Raw genomic sequence first — 16,603 nt, forward strand, 5'->3', positions numbered from 1 at the left:
ACGTGAGACTGTGAGAGCTGGTTTGTGGCCCCTACTGTGTGTGTGTGTGTGTGTGTGTGCACATGGACATGCAGTGGGCGTGCGTGTGTGCATTCGTGTGTGTGTGTGTGTGTGTTGCGTCAGCCTTTGCGAGCCTGTCACGGGAGCTCCTTCACTGACTCCAGTAATGTGTGACAGTTGCAGCAGTGAGTTGGGGGGGGGGGGGGGAGGGCTTGACTCTCATCTCTCTCCTATTTCTCTCTCTTCTCTTTCTCTCCCCTCTCTCACACTCTCTTTATCCTATGCTCTGTCTTTCCTCTGTCCTGCGTGAGCGTGAGCTAACTCTAGTGCTGCTGTGTTTTTCCTGGCGGCTCGGTCAGCTCAAACCGGTGGCCATTGGGGGAATATGGGATATGGGGCAGTGGAGCATGGAGATAGAGGCACCACTAACCCCCATCAGGCAGCTGCTACAGGAGGAGGCTCCAACTCAGTTCTCTGTGAATAGATAGACATGTGACACACACACACACACACAAACTGGACCCCCCCACACAAACTGGATGCCCATTTTCTATCTAAGTCTGTGTTGGCCTGGCATTTAGTTGTTCTAGCCAAAGTTGTGTTATAAGGCTGTGTTAGGCTGTGGCATAACAAAATTTGCAGCCACAGAGTCGTGTCCCGGTGGATACAGCCTGTGCTGCGTGGCAGATCTATTCTGGGTGTCACTGTGTGTACCGTTGTATGGTGGTCACTTCATTACAGTGATTCCTAGATGGGGGATCAGGACCCATCACTGGTTTAAGACTGGACTATGGCATTAGTCTTCTGATAGAGCTTTTGCCAGTACCTTTCTCTGGTCTGGAAGGAGAGGAAAGGAGGAGTACATACCTAATCCCAAGCAGCGATGCAGTTTAACCCATGTGAGAGCTCCAGCACATTGTTTCTTCTCCAAAGACGAGTGCGTTGTTTCGGCAGAGAGGTCACAAGGCTCCCTTCCCCGTTCATCTTGAGGGACCATAAGGGAAATTCTAAAATGCTTTCGATAGACCACCTGTAACGGTTTTCTTTAGGTGAAGTAGAGGCGGACCAAAATGCAGCGTGGTTGTTATTCATTGTACTTTAATAAAGAAACTGTACACGAATAAACTAACAAAACAACAAACGTGCGAAAACCTAAAACAGTCCTATCTGGTGCAAAACACAGAGACAGGAACAATCACCCACAAACACACAGTGAAACCCAGGCTACCTAAATATGGTTCCCAATCAGAGACAATGACTAACACCTGCCTCTGATTGAGAACCATATCAGGCCAGACATAGAAATAGACAAACAAGACATCCAACATAGAATGCCCACTCAGATCACACCCTGACCAACCAAAACATAGAAACATACAAAGCAAACTATGGTCAGGGTGTGACACCACCGCACAAACTGTAGCCTGTACGTCACTGAAGGTGGGTGACTGAAGACACTGGGCAGGTGGCCTTTTCCTGGGCCTAATTTGTAAGAGTAGAGGACCAGGTTGGTGGGATGAGGAATGTGCAGTGACAATAAGTTCATTGACCGGAGAGTGAGCCTCTGTCTCTCTGTGTCCCCACCGCACCCTCCTCACACCCTCCTCACACCGCACCCTCCTCACACCCTCCTCACCAAAGCCATTACTGCATTCCCTCCATTTTCCGCAGGCCATAGACTGGACAAATGTCACTTTGAGAATAGTGTGGAATCCCACTTGAAATTGAATCAAATTTGTGGGTGCAGCGAAATGCTTGTGTTACTAGCTCAATAGTCCAGTGCAAATTTAACAGACTCTTTCATCTAAATCGACTTACATTCAGGCGTGTATACATTTTACATATGGGTGTTCCCAGGAATCAAACCCACTACCCTGGATTTACAAGCGCCATGCTCTACCAACTGAGCTACGAAGGACCACAAGAACCATAATGCTAAGCCACTTCAATGAGTGGGTGTTTGTGGGTGTGCACAGCAGAGCAGCATGTGTTTTGAATCCTTTCCTCTTGACTTTTTCCACTCTGTTCCCAAATGCACCAACAACAAAAAATCTCCCAGTGTGTTTATTTCCCGGGTCGACTTGCAAGAAATGACCTAACTACTATAGAAGAATGCGAAGCAGCATTCCCTGGAGCATCTTTTGATGTCAGATCATTGAGAAGGCCCCTGGATATTCCGGAGCTGAATGATGGACTCCCAAACGAAACCCCCAACAGCTGGAGACAGCCTTTTCCTTGCTCCTGCTCTACAGCACTGCGTGTGTAGGCTTATATTAAAAAAAGATGTACACTTGGGCTCAACGTGATTTTTGCATTTGAGTAATTTAGCTGATGCTCTTATCCAGAGCAACTTACAAATACCACAGTCGTAGTAGGTACATTTCTCCCTCAATAAAGGAGTTATCAGCGCATCCAGTGCTAGTGGGAATACACAAGCGCAGGTAACTTGATGACCATAGCTTCGCTGCATGAGGAAGCTGTGTAATGTTATCGATAGCAGACAACATAATGACTTGGGCATTTCCCCTTTCACCATTAAAATGATGATATGACACCATGAATAGAAAAAGACCAGAAACAAGAAATCAAAGAATGTCAGAACGAATCCTCAACCCAAATAACACCTGTATCAGTCATCCAGAAGCAGTCTATGCGTATATACTGTACATCAAAAATATATATTTAAGAATGATATGTACAGAAGTAGATATATTACAGTGAAACATGTCAAGAACCCAGTATATAAATACAGGCGGTGTGTATAAACAGTGTAACAAGAAATACAATGTTATAATAGTGATAGTATTATCGCGATGGGGGAGGACCACTGTTGCAGCGCTAGCATCTGGAGATATTGCACTGCTGCTTCTCAGATAAACAGATCTGAGAGAAGTGGTGGTGTTCTTACCTGGAGTTTATTATCAAGGTGTTGTACGTACGTGTGTAGACAAGAGTTAGAGCTACTGTCAGTCCTTTGATCAGCTGGCAGTTTCATCTGCGTAGTTGGAACAGTTAGTTGTCTTCTGTCTGGGAGATGAGGAAAAACTGTGTATCATCTTGGAATACATTTGATCTGGTTTATTTCTCATCTTGGGAAAATGCGCAGAAACGTTTGAGTACATTTTGGATGAACATGGTCAATGGATGCAAATATGTTGGCAAGTATGTTGGTGAGCTAGGTTTTGAAATGGTGGTGATGTTAGGAATCGGTGTGAAACGTTTTTTATTCAACACAGTCTAGGTGAGAATCCTTGCCAAAGCAACAAAATGAATACAGCCTAGTGCTGCAGCATGAAGCGAAGGGCTTACCGGTAAACCTCAGTGCTCCCCACACAGGCTCAGCCCTCTTGGGAAAACAGGAGAGTGCTTCGGCGATCATCAGATACAACACTGAGTCAAGACAGCCAATAGTATATGTCTAGAGATATACCTGTGTTTTGAAGCATACAGAAAATCATACCCATGTGTCCATTTGTGTAACGTGAGTTCATGTCAAATACCTTACTGAATTTATGGTATGTAATTGTTTTGGGGAATATAAGTGTGTGTGTATGTGTGTGTGAGTCTGTGTGTACGAAAGGGAGAAAGTTTGTCCATGATTTTCAGTGGTTTGTGTGTCAAATCAAATCAAGTGAGTTAGTGTGATAGTTGTGTGTGTATGTGTGTGTTGTGAGTGCATGCATGGGTATGTTGGTCTGGTGCTGGTGCTCCTGCCTGACGCATTTGTCAGTGACCATGCCAGTGCCTGTCTCTGTGTCCGTTCTTTGGCCACCGTTCTGGACACAGAGAAAGGAGAGGAAGATGGCGAGCCCAGGCCAGCCCAGTGTTCCGGCATGACTAACACAAGGCTCCGGCTTCACATTGGCTGGAAGAATGCCTTCCTGTAAAAGCCATAGCCAGGGGCGCAATTCATCCGCCACTGCTGTTGTTGATGAGCTTTCTGTTGATTCAGCTCAATTTGCCATCAAGTAAACAAACAAAACATGGTCATCCCGCTCCATATCACTCTGTATTGCCATGTGGTGTGTTATTATGGTCCGTCTGTGTATAGTCATAATTGCTCAGCAATATTAGGCTAAGCCGGGAAAAAGGTCCTGTTGGCTGCTCACGCTGCTGGTTGTTTTAATATGGTTCAATCACTGGAGTTCCAGTGAGCCTGTGTGTTTTCTAGGTATTAACAGTGTCTGAACTCCTATCCACATGTCTGATGAACCATGAAGAGAGAGAGAGAGAGGATTAATCATCCCATCAGTGGATTATACAGAGGAAGAGGAGGAGAGAGAGCGGTGTTGGTGATTAATACAAGATGGAGAAATTACCCTTGAACAAACAGAGGGATGTCTCAACAATGAGAGGCAGACAGAACGGGAGAGAGGAGAGACAGAGAGAGGGAGAGAGAGGAGCGATATACTGTATGCCTGTGGATAGGTGATGAGCCTCCTGCGAGTCTAATGCTCTCTCTCTCTCTCTCTCTCTCTCTCTCTCTCTCTCTCTCTCTCTCTCTCTTTCTTTCTTTCTCTCTCCCCCCTCTCTCTCAGGAGGGAGTGTATTTCGCTTCAAATGTTGACACTGCAACCAAAGTTCTCCCATGACACATTTCAGGCGAAAGTAGTTTTTGGCAAAGCATCCCGGTTGCAGCAGTCTATAGAGCTAGAGAGATAGCTGTGTGTGTGTGTGTGTGTGTGTGTCTGTGTTTGTGTGCGTGTGCGTGTGTGCATGTCTGTGTGTGAGTGGGTGTAGTGTGAACCGAATCCCTGATGCCTTCCACTTCCAGCAGGGCCTGGTTCCTCTCAGAGCCTCTCCAGTCGGAGAGAAAGGTTTCCGGCTGTGCTGCTGTTGCTTAATGCAATGGAATAATGTAACGAATGGAATGGTTGTTCTAAATCTTTCATGCATCTCAGGTCTGGCTGTATGCACATGTATTTGCCAACACATCCAAGTGTAGACATGTATAAGAGTAGGGCTTTGACTTTATCCTGGTGATCCTGGTTACAATGTTCGGGTAAAACGCAGTGCCCTATTCATGAGTTACAATGATATGGCTCGTGTGCTAATGTGGGTGTATTCTGTGTTGTGTGTGTAGCAGCGGGACGGCCTGGGTGGCCGGGATGCCACTGTGTGCCCTGCCAGTCCACGGTGGATCCTGAAGGGCAGGAGGACGGAGTGGTGGAGACGGAGTGTAGCAGGCTGGGAGGGCACCACGCGTCTGGAGACATGAACCTCTGCTGGAACGAGATCAAACGCAAGTCCCTCAACATCCGGTAAGAGGCTGCTTACAATGGGGTTCAATGGGGTTAGGATTCTGTTTTACATTGGGTTTCAATGGGAGTTCGTGTTGTGCACCTGGTTTGAATGGGTGAAGAATGTGTTTTACATTGTGTTTTCAATGGGTGTAGGATGCGTTTTACATTGGGTTTCAATGCAAATCAAATGCCATTTACTTTAGGCAATGGGAGAGAATCAACAATGTTGCTCTCACAACATGCTGTGCAAACATGCGTCTTCCAGTGAGTCCTTCATGCGTCAATGTTTTTGAGGTGTTGATATTTCTAATATCCTCGCTGTACTTGCGTTGCAAACCTGTTAATCCAATTTGTTCACTGCTGTTCCCACAATTAAAAAACCATTGTCTCTATAATGTGCTGTCACGAAATGAAATGTTCTCTTCCAACTCAGAGTGGGCCAAGCCATTATGGATAATATGTGGGTTAATACTGATCCCCCCCCCCCCCAATTTATACTTGAGAGGTCTGCATAGGCAAAACAATTAGGAACAACTGTAGTACTGCTTTGATGCTTAATTGGAAGGCGCCCATGCCTGGCATATCATTGGTATGTCTTCAATTCAGCTGGCATCCCTTAATTACTAGCTTGACCCCGAACATCCCAATTCATCCAGAGGGGACATAGGAAGGAATATATTAGTGGGGATATTGGTTAAGACAGTTCTCCCTGCAGCGTATTGTAATGAGATCTCTATGGATGTCATGCAGTGGTAGCACACACATACGCTTGCACAGACACACACACCCAGGCGAACCCACCAACACACACACACACGCACGCACGCACGCACGCACGCACGCACGCACGCACTCACTCACTCACTCACTCACTCACTCACGCACGCACGCACGCACGCACGCACGCACGCACGCACGCACGCACGCACGCACGCACGCACGCACGCACGCACGCACGCACGCACACACACACACACACACACACACACACACACACACACACACACACACACTCAACCCCTTCTGACATCATTTGGCCCACAGCGAGAGAGAGACAGATCGCTACAACAACAGTCATGAGTGGAGAGCGAGTGGAGCGTGAAAGCCAAGAGATGTCCCCGAGAGATGTGTACAGGACTGAGTGCCAACTCCTGGACAAGTGGAGGTTGGTTTTTATAATGGCTTGTCAGGGTTTGATGGATATGTGGTGTTGGAGCCTCTGTTCCAATGGCAGATATAGAAAGAGGAGGAGGAGAAATTATGGAGTTAAAGTCCTCCTGATGACTAACTGGCCAAGGCCTCTCCTGCTTCTCCTGCTTCTGCCTGTCACCATAGAAACCACACTGCAACCATGGTCCTGTGTAGACGACTGTAGCTTCTTTGTGGCGATCAGCATTCATTGTGTGTGTAGGCACTGTACATTGAGAGTATCTGTAAGGCATAATGCTGAATGATTATTACTAACCTACGTTTGAATGCTCAGTGCGTTGAAACACGTTGACAAGCTTGGTAATTCACAGATTCTGAAGGTTGACATGAAGAACATTAAGAACTTCTTCTCTCAGTGAGTCACACCAGTCGAGGTAATTATATTTTCTACGACAACAAAAAAGTCGAAGGACTAGACCGAGTACAGTCTGTAATTGACGTTGTGTTTATGATACAGTTGCTGAGGCAATGGTTGGTTGCTTGAGCTTCGTTATGATTAAGACTCCAATCAATGACGCCACAGCTCCATATGATAGGTCTGTAGACATGGCTGTCATAATGAACTCTAGATGATTACGGATGTGAATGGGAACACACCTGATTAGACATGGCTGTCATAATGAACTCTAGATGATTACGGATGTGAATGGGAACACACCTGATTAGACATGGCTGTCATAATGAACTCTAGATGATTACGGATGTGAATGGGAACACACCTGATTAGACATGGCTGTCATAATGAACTCTAGATGATTACGGATGTGAATGGGAACACACCTGATTAGACATGGCTGTCATAATGAACTCTAGATGATTACGGATGTGAATGGGAACACACCTGATTAGACATGGCTGTCATAATGAACTCTAGATGATTACGGATGTGAATGGGAACACACCTGATTAGACATGGCTGTCATAATGAACTCTAGATGATTACGGATGTGAATGGGAACACACCTGATTAGACATGGCTGTCATAATGAACTCTAGATGATTACGGATGTGAATGGGAACACACCTGATTAGACATGGCTGTCATAATGAACTCTAGATGATTACGGATGTGAATGGGAACACACCTGATTAGACATGGCTGTCATAATGAACTCTAGATGATTACGGATGTGAATGGGAACACACCTGATTAGACATGGCTGTCATAATGAACTCTGTGAATGAACACACCTGATTAGACATGGATGTGAATGATGGAACACACCTGATTAGACATGGCTGTCATAATGAACTCTAGATGATTACGGATGTGAATGGGAACACACCTGATTAGACATGGCTGTCATAATGAACTCTAGATGATTACGGATGTGAATGGGAACACACCTGATTAGACATGGCTGTCATAATGAACTCTAGATGATTACGGATGTGAATGGGAACACACCTGATTAGACATGGCTGTCATAATGAACTCTAGATGATTACGGATGTGAATGGGAACACACCTGATTAGACATGGCTGTCATAATGAACTCTAGATGATTACGGATGTGAATGGGAACACACCTGATTAGACATGGCTGTCATAATGAACTCTAGATGATTACGGATGTGAATGGGAACACACCTGATTAGACATGGCTGTCATAATGAACTCTAGATGATTACGGAGATGATTACGGATGTGAATGGGAACACACCTGATTAGACATGGCTGTCATAATGAACTCTAGATGATTACGGATGTGAATGGGAACACACCTGATTAGACATGGCTGTCATAATGAACTCTAGATGATTACGGATGTGAATGGGAACACACCTGATTAGACATGGCTGTCATAATGAACTCTAGATGATTACGGATGTGAATGGGAACACACCTGATTAGACATGGCTGTCATAATGAACTCTAGATGATTACGGATGTAAATGGGAACACACCTGATTAGACATGGCTGTCATAATGAACTCTAGATGATTACGGATGTGAATGGGAACACACCTGATTAGACATGGCTGTCATAATGAACTCTAGATGATTACGGATGTGAATGGGAACACACCTGATTTCCTCGGGCGTGGTGATAAAACAGGTAATACATCAGATGAGCTACTATTGCAGGTGGATGCAACACATGAACCCTTCGTATAACGTAACGTGCCTAGAGCTTTGAGGAAAGTGCTACTCGTTTGAACGAGACCGTGTTAATGTGTGTGAGCAATGCAATTTGAATGACTAACTGAATTGATGGCCGAATGGTCCCAAGCCTTTCGGTTAGGCCCACCTTACTGATCATCCTCTTCATCATCATGATACAAAAGTTTATAGAGGTTATCTTTGTTATGCCCTTGCAACAGTGGACTATTGTTCTGGTGGTGTGTGTAACACTGACATACTGTGGCCTGTGTGGAATTCCCTCTGGGGGTGACGTGGGTGCCAGACTGGCACGCTGGGAATGTACAGTATGTGCCCGTGGAGGGAGGGAGACATGGCATGGCTGGGATGATTTCAGAGTGCCACCCTCCTGTTCTCTGATCCACTGTGTCGGGGTGAGGGCCAGACCCTCTGAGCAAGTCTCTGTATTCTCCGTTCTGTCTGGGTTATAGCAGGGTTCTGTCTGGGTTATAGCAGGGTTCTGTCTGGGTTATAGCAGGGCTCTGTCTGGGTTATTATAGCAGGGCTCTGTCTGGGTTATAGCAGGGTTCTGTCTGGTTTATAGCAGGGTTCTGTCTGGGTTATAGCAGGGTTCTGTCTGGTTTATAGCAGGGTTCTGTCTGGGTTATAGCAGGGTTCTGTCTGGGTTATAGCAGGGTTCTGTCTGGGTTATAGCAGGGCTCTGTCTGGGTTATAGCAGGGTTCTGTTTGGGTTATAGCAGGGTTCTGTCTGGGTTATAGCAGGTCTCTGCCTGGGTTATAGCAGGGCTCTGTCTGGGTTATAGCAGGGTTCTGTCTGGTTTATAGCAGAGTTCTGGCTGGGTTATAGCAGGGTTCTGGCTGGGTTATAGCAGGCCTCTGGCTGGGTTATAGCAGGCCTCTGGCTGGGTTATAGCAGGGTTCTGTCTGGGTTATAGCAGGTCTCTGTCTGGGTTATAGCAGGTCTCTGTCTGGGTTATAGTATGGCTATGTCGGGGTTATAGCAGGGTTCTTGCTGGGTTATAGTATGGCTATGTCGGGGTTATAGCAGGGTTCTTGCTGGGTTATAGCAGGCCTCTGGCTGGGTCATAGTATGGCTATGTCGGGGTTATAGCAGGTCTCTGCCTGGGTTATAGTAGGATTCTGTCTGGGTTATAGCAGTTCTCTGGCTGGGTTATAGTATGGCTATGTTGGAGTTATAGCAGGGTTCTGGCTGGGTTATAACAGGCCTCTGGCTGGGTTATAGCAGGTTTCTGGCTGGGTTATAGCAGGGTTCTGTCTGGGTTATAGCAGGGTTCAGTCTGGGTTATAGCAGGGTTCTGTCTGGTTTATAGCAGGCCTCTGTCTGGGTTAGAGCAGGCCTCTGACTGGGTTATAGCAGGGTTCTGGCTGGGTTATAGCAGGGTTCTGGCTGGGTTATAGCAGGGTTCTGTCTGGGTTATAGCAGGGTTCTGGCTGGGTTATAGCAGGGTTCTGTCTGGGTTATAGCAGGCCTCTGACTGGGTTATAGCAGGGTTCTGGCTGGGTTATAGCAGGGTTCTGGCTGGGTTATAGCAGGGTTCTGGCTGGGTTATAGCAGGGTTCTGGCTGGGTTATAGCAGGGTTCTGGCTGGGTTATAGCAGGGCTCTCAGTAGTTTTTTTCACTCTTGTCCCTTTCCATCATCCTCTCTCTCTCTCTCTCTCTCTCTCTCTCTCTCTCTCTCTCTGTAGTTTCTCTCTCTGTAGTTCTCTCTCTCTTTCTCTCTCTAGTTCTTCTCTCTAGTTCTCTCTCTCTCTATCTCTTTCTCTCTGTAGTTCTCTCTCTCTCTATGTCTCTCTCTCTCTCTCTCTCTCTCTCTCTCTCTCTCTCTCTCTTTCTCTCTGTAGTTCTCTCTCTCTGTAGTTCTCTCTCTCTTTCTCTCTCTCTCTCTCTGTAGTTTTCTCTCTGTAGTTCTCTCTCTCTCTCTCTCTCTCTCTCTCTCTCTCTCTTTCTCTCTCTCTCTCTCTCTCTCTCTCTCTCTTTCTCTCTTTCTCTGTAGTTCTCTCTCCCCCTCTCTCTGTATGTCCCACCCCCCTCCTCTCTCATATCCTGGCAGTACCCCCTATAGTCAGTCAGTGTTGACTACAGTCAGTGTTAACTACAGTCAGTGTTGTGCTCCACTTGATCCTCCACCAGCTCTTCCCTGCAGTATCTCCTGACTAGGCCTAGCCTCTACAGGCTCTGTTGCGCTCCAATTACATGATAATGATTCCTGAATAGACCTTCTATCCAACATTAGTTAAGGGTCAAGTGTGAAAATAGCCCTCGGGCCAATGGGATAGTAGAGGTGGGAAGAACTTAAATATTATTGGATCATTCAGACATCAATCATCTAGTCAGTTGGTGTGGGTGGGATGTCATTGTCAGTAAATATAGTTTCTTTAGTGTCAGAATTAGCTTTTGGTAGCCTCAGGGGGTTGTGTTTAAATGTTCTTATTGGTTCCCTAATGAGTTGCCTCGCTTAACCATGTTAGTCGATTCGCCTGTCTCGTTCTACTCGGGGCAAACTAGAGTGTGTAACTGTACATAATTCCTGTTCCAGCTTGGGATCATTGGCTTCATACGGGCAGCGGAGGGGACGGGAGATGAAGTTTAAGAGAAACGGAGGGGACACAGCTCCAGCATCTTTTGGGAATGGTACCATGCAGGCTCGTAGCGGGGTGGAACACTCAACAGGGAATTAGGGAGCCATTCATTATTTCATATTATAAACCAGGACTTGTGATCCCTGTATGCTGATTGGCTGTAAGACGTAGTATATCAAATCAAATCAAATGTATTTATATAGCCCTTCGTACATCAGCTGATATCTCAAAGTGCTGTACAGAAACCCAGCCTAAAACCCCAAACAGCAAGCAATGCAGGTGTAGAAGCACGGTGGCTAGGAAAAACTCCCTAGAAAGGCCAAAACCTAGGAAGAAACCTAGAGAGGAACCAGGCTATGTGGGGTGGCCAGTCCTCTTCTGGCTGTGCCGGGTGGAGATTATAACAGAACATGGCCAAGATGTTCAAATGTTCATAAATGACCAGCATGGTCGAATAATAATAAGGCAGAACAGTTGAAACTGGAGCAGCAGCACGGCCAGGTGGACTGGGGACAGCAAGGAGTCATCTTGTCAGGTAGTCCTGGGGCATGGTCCTAGGGCTCAGGTCCTCCGAGAGAGAGAAAGAAAGAGAGAAGGCGAGAATTAGAGAACGCACACTTAGATTCACACAGGACACCGAATAGGACAGGAGAAGTACTCCAGATATAACAAACTGACCCTAGCCCCCCGACACATAAACTACTGCAGCATAAATACTGGAGGCTGAGACAGGAGACAGGAGGGGTCAGGAGACACATATCAGACTGTATAAAACGGATATGAAAAAAACATTTAGTTATACTGCTCCAATTACATTGGTAACCAGTTTATAATAGCGATAAGGCTCCTCGTGGGTTTGTGATTCATGGCCAATATACCACGGCTAAGGGCTGTGTCCAGGCACACCGTGTTGCGTCGTGCATCAGAACAGCCCTTGGTCGTGGTATATTGGCTATATACCACACCTCCTCGGGCCTTATTGCTTAAATATCCCACGGGTATGACACAAAACAAATTGTTTACTGTTCTAATTATGTTGGTAACCTGTTTATAATAGAAACAAGGCAACTCTGGTATATGGCCAATATACCACGGCTAAGGGCTGTATCCAGGCACTCCGCATTGCGTTGTGCTTTAGAACAGCCATTAGCTGTGGTATATTGGCCATATACAACACCCCCATTGATCTTATTGCTTAAAAACACCAGGCCACTCGCTGTTCATTGTGTAGATTCTAGGAATGAAACTGGACAGAGCTGTGTAGGGGCACTCTCCATCAGGGGGTGCAGAACAAATCACACGCTCTTGGTGAGATTAGAAACAAAGTGGAGGAAGTTAGGTTTTGGAGCGTCTCTTTGAATTGCCGGTAATTCACCGATGTGCACAGAGATGTAAGCATCTTAATTTGAGCCAGTTTGCTACAACAGGAAAAGAGTCCTGCAGCAACAGGAAATGTGAATTATTATGTGGATTATAATTCATTAGAAAGCTAGTATGAGGGTTTGTGCACAGGCTAGAAAGAAAAGTGGCCAGTGTGTGGGAGAAAAACTGTACAGCTCTGTAGAGTTCAAAAATTACTCGCACTCAAAACCATGAAAAGGAATAATCCAAGGAGGCCGAGATGCAAAAATAGTATAACTAATTGAATCCATGCTCAAAAGAATACAAAAAGTGAAAGTGCAACATGCTAATGAAAGTCAAAAAGCAACAGAGCATACGTTTCGGCATCATACCATTCATTTTTTATTTTGGTAGGGGGTTGATTTTGTTAGGAGAAATCAAGTCTGAAATTTCAAAGTGGATATTACAAACTTCAGAAGCCTTTCAAAGTTATCCTGCAACAGGGTGATCAAATTAAGATCCTACATCTGTACCAGGATGCAGACACAGAGGTGGACACAGCCCCCCTGAATGCATGTGTGTTGGGAGAGGGGGCTAGTCTCAGCTTGTCTCTGTGTCAATTTAACCAGCAATAGAGCCCTCACATCTACCTGCCAGACTGTGTTACCTTCAAATGTCTCTCATTCCCAGAAGACCCTGCGCAGCCTTTTCATCTATTGTCTACAAGTTGTCCTTGACATCCTCCACATCTGTGTGTGTGTGTGTGTGTGTGTGTGTGTGTGTGTGCGTGCTCCATACGTGTGCACCTGAGCCTACACTCAACGAGCATCTCATTTAATAGTACATACTGTATACGGTATAATAGCATGTTTCAATGTGTGTGTCGTCAAGCATGTGCACCTCTGTGCATTTTTTGCATAACCTACACGTGTGCGTGTGCGCATGCATCAGTGTGTGTGCCAGTTTGTACTCAACAAGAGTGTGATTCATACAGAGAGCCAGTGAATGCAGGTTAATGAGGGAGATGAGTCACTGGAGCACTATGGGGAAGAGAGAGGCTGTCTATATATTTTAAGACTTTGGGCTCCCCAGTTCCGCTCCCCATAGTCCCTAGTCTCTGCCTCTGCCTCTGCCTCTGCCCCAGTTTCTGCCCCAGTCTCTACCCTAATCTCTGTCTTTGCCTCTGCCCCAATCTCTGACTCTGCCTCTGTCTTTGCCTTTACTTCAGTCTCTGTCTGTTTATTTTAAACATTTAGTTGAAAGCCGCCAAGTGCAACAGAGGTCCAACGCCTGTTATGAAATATCTGCAAGGGTAATGGGGAGGAGGAGGAGGATGGGAGAGGAGGGGGAGAAAAGACACAAGCCTCAAAGACAATGCTCCTGACACAAACCGCAGGCACGCTTTCCTCCTCTCTCTCTCTCCCTCTCCCTCTCTCTCTCTCTCTCTCTCTCTCTCTCTCTCTTCTCCCTCCCTCCCCTCCCCCTCCCTCCCTCCCTCCTCCCTCCCTCCCTCTCTCTCTCTCTCTCTCTTTCTTCTCTCTCTCTCTCTCCCTCCCTCCCTCCCCCTCCCTCCCTCCCTCCCTCCCTCCCTCCCTCCCTCCCTCCCCTCTCTCTCTCTCCCCCTCTCTCTCCTCCCTCCCCCTCCCTCTCCCTCCCTCCCTCTCCCTCCTTCCTAAAAAAAATACTTATGCATTAATGAATCGCTGAACCACAAAGCGACCTCCTCACGATAATCCCCCAACCTGATTTCTATTTGTCCTTTATTTCCATCGGAGGTGACACTGAAGCAAGGAAGAAATGTGACGTTTAGTGTCTGCCTCTGCAGCCCATGTTGTACAGAGGGAAATCACTTCCTTTGGTTTTCTTTTTTTGTGATCATATGTTGTTTTTGATCCTGATGGAGCGGGTTCTATTTGTCCTGTGTGGAGGAAACAAGCCTGTCTGTCTACCTCACGGCCCAAGTGACTACACATCCCAGCTACACGTCTCATTAGGCCATTGTTATTGATGACCTTTAGCCCTGTCATGAAACCTGATGGCTCATATTGAGCCGATGGGCTGATACGCGCCCACAGGTACGCGTATACATATGCGCTCACACTTAGGTCTACATAAACAGACACGCATACACACACAGGTACACACACACAGGTACACACACACAGGTACACACACACAGGTACACACACACACGCACACACACGCACACACGCACACACACACACACACACACACACACACACACACACACACACACACACACACACACACACACACACACACACACACACACTATTGTGCACACGCGTAAAGTCAATGCCCTGTGTGACTGTGACTGTAACATCACTCGACTACTGTCACCGTGGCAACAGCCACGCCACACTGACGTCGCCTCATTAGGGGGTCACTGAGAGTCACATTTTCTCTCTTCTCTCTCTCTTCCTTCTCCTTTACTTGTCTCCCTCCTTGGCATCTGCCATCTCAATTTCTGCTGCCATCTGCATTGAGATGGCAGCAGAAAGCGTCCATAACTAATCCTAGTGTGCTCAACGGGGATGAAATACCTCCAGACCTCGTCGGTCGCCATACCTTCTCTACTGACAGCCCAGCTCAGCTTATCCCAGCCTGGGTCTAGCTGGTCTGGAGCTGTAGCAGGCAGCTCCTGGCGCGTGGCAATGATTCCATTACAACAGCGCGGCTCTCTATTTTTCTCGCCTTCACTGTGAAATGAAAGTTGGGGATGTGATGTGATGGGTGTCTGTGAGAGGACGCTGAGAGGGCGCTGAGGCTGAGGCTTGATTTGTGGCCGTTTGAAGCGCCCCAATAAAGCTCTCTGATGATGGACGTACTAACTAAGAGGTATTAGAGGGCCGGCTCTCTGATGCAAATCAGCCACGCTTCCATCCAAGCTGAGTGCTGTGCCTTGGTGTGTGGAAGTACTCAAAGTGTGTGTGTGTGTGTGTGTGTGTGTGTGTGTGTGTGTGTGTGTGGAGAGCAACTTATTGTGTGTGTGTCAGTGTGACAGGGCAGAGAGCTGTTTGTTCTCCTGCTCAGTGAACACACACACACACACACACACAGGTGTGTGCTACTGCCCTGTGTTGGCTGCGGGTCAGTGGTAATGTTCTGGGCAGAGGACAGGGGATCCCCAGGGGGTATAGGCCACATGTGTCCCTCTGAACCAATGGATCTGATCTAGAGCCTGTTCTGCTGGGGCCACACATGACACCATAGCCTTTGCTCTGATTCATTTACCACTGAGCTGGAGGGTAGGCAGAGGGGATTGGGGACAGTACGCTCAAATACACACAGGTTTGACTTTGGACATATGGTACTGTACACGTACGCATACAGACAGATTCTATCTGTCTCTTTCTTTCAACCACACACACGCCCTCGCGCAAGCACACACACACACATGCACACGCGCAAGCACACACACACACGCACACGTGCATGCACCGCACAAACACGCATGCTATCCCGCCCAATCGCAAACTTCCTTCCTTGAGGGCTTTTAAAAGACACTCCAACTCTCTTCTTTGTCAACTAATCAGTGTCTAGGAGATGTCACAGGAAATAAAAAGCCAGAGTGCCATTGTCTCCGCAGGAAACGGCAAACCCAATACACAATTGCTGTGATTTCTTCAAACTGCTGGGTATTTGTCTCCTTTTATTTTGTACCTGCTAGAGCACTTACCTCTTGTTCACTTGTTGACCTGGTCGACGTATCGGCAGTGACAGTAGTGTTCTATTAGTACCAAAGGCTTTCTCCAGAGTGCCCGCCACCACATCACCTTGACTAGCATTTCTGCAATGTGCCTCCCTCCTCTCACATATCGGCAGCTTTGTTGCAGTCAGAGCTGTGGCAAACGGCACACATTCTCCTCCCTCTCTCCTCTCTCTCTCTCTCTCTCTCTCTCTCTCTCTCCCTCCCTCCCTCCCTCTCTCTCTCTCTCTCTCTCTCTCTCTCTCTCTCTCTCTCCCTCCCGCTCTCTCTCTCTCTCTCTCTCTCTCTCTCCCCCTCCCTCCCTCCCTCTCTCTCTCTCTCTCTCTCTCCTCTCCCTCCCTCCCTCTCTCTCTCTCTCTCTCTCTCTCTCTCTC

At 47.0% G+C, this 16,603-nt stretch overlaps 1 protein-coding gene across 1 annotated transcript in view; it reads left to right on the forward strand.

Moving 5' to 3' along the window:
* Nucleotides 1-6,319: 6,319 nt before the first annotated feature.
* Nucleotides 6,320-16,603, forward strand: part of LOC115130619 (dystrophin-related protein 2-like) — a 118,755-nt gene continuing 108,471 nt past the window's right edge. Inside the window, exon 1 of the mRNA XM_065019665.1 lies at nt 6,320-6,408. Within this exon, the coding sequence (XP_064875737.1) occupies nt 6,320-6,408 (89 nt within the window). The remainder of the gene's footprint in view (nt 6,409-16,603) is intronic.

Source organism: Oncorhynchus nerka, linkage group LG6, assembly GCF_034236695.1.
Source record: "Oncorhynchus nerka isolate Pitt River linkage group LG6, Oner_Uvic_2.0, whole genome shotgun sequence".
NCBI classification, from domain to species: domain Eukaryota; kingdom Metazoa; phylum Chordata; class Actinopteri; order Salmoniformes; family Salmonidae; genus Oncorhynchus; species Oncorhynchus nerka.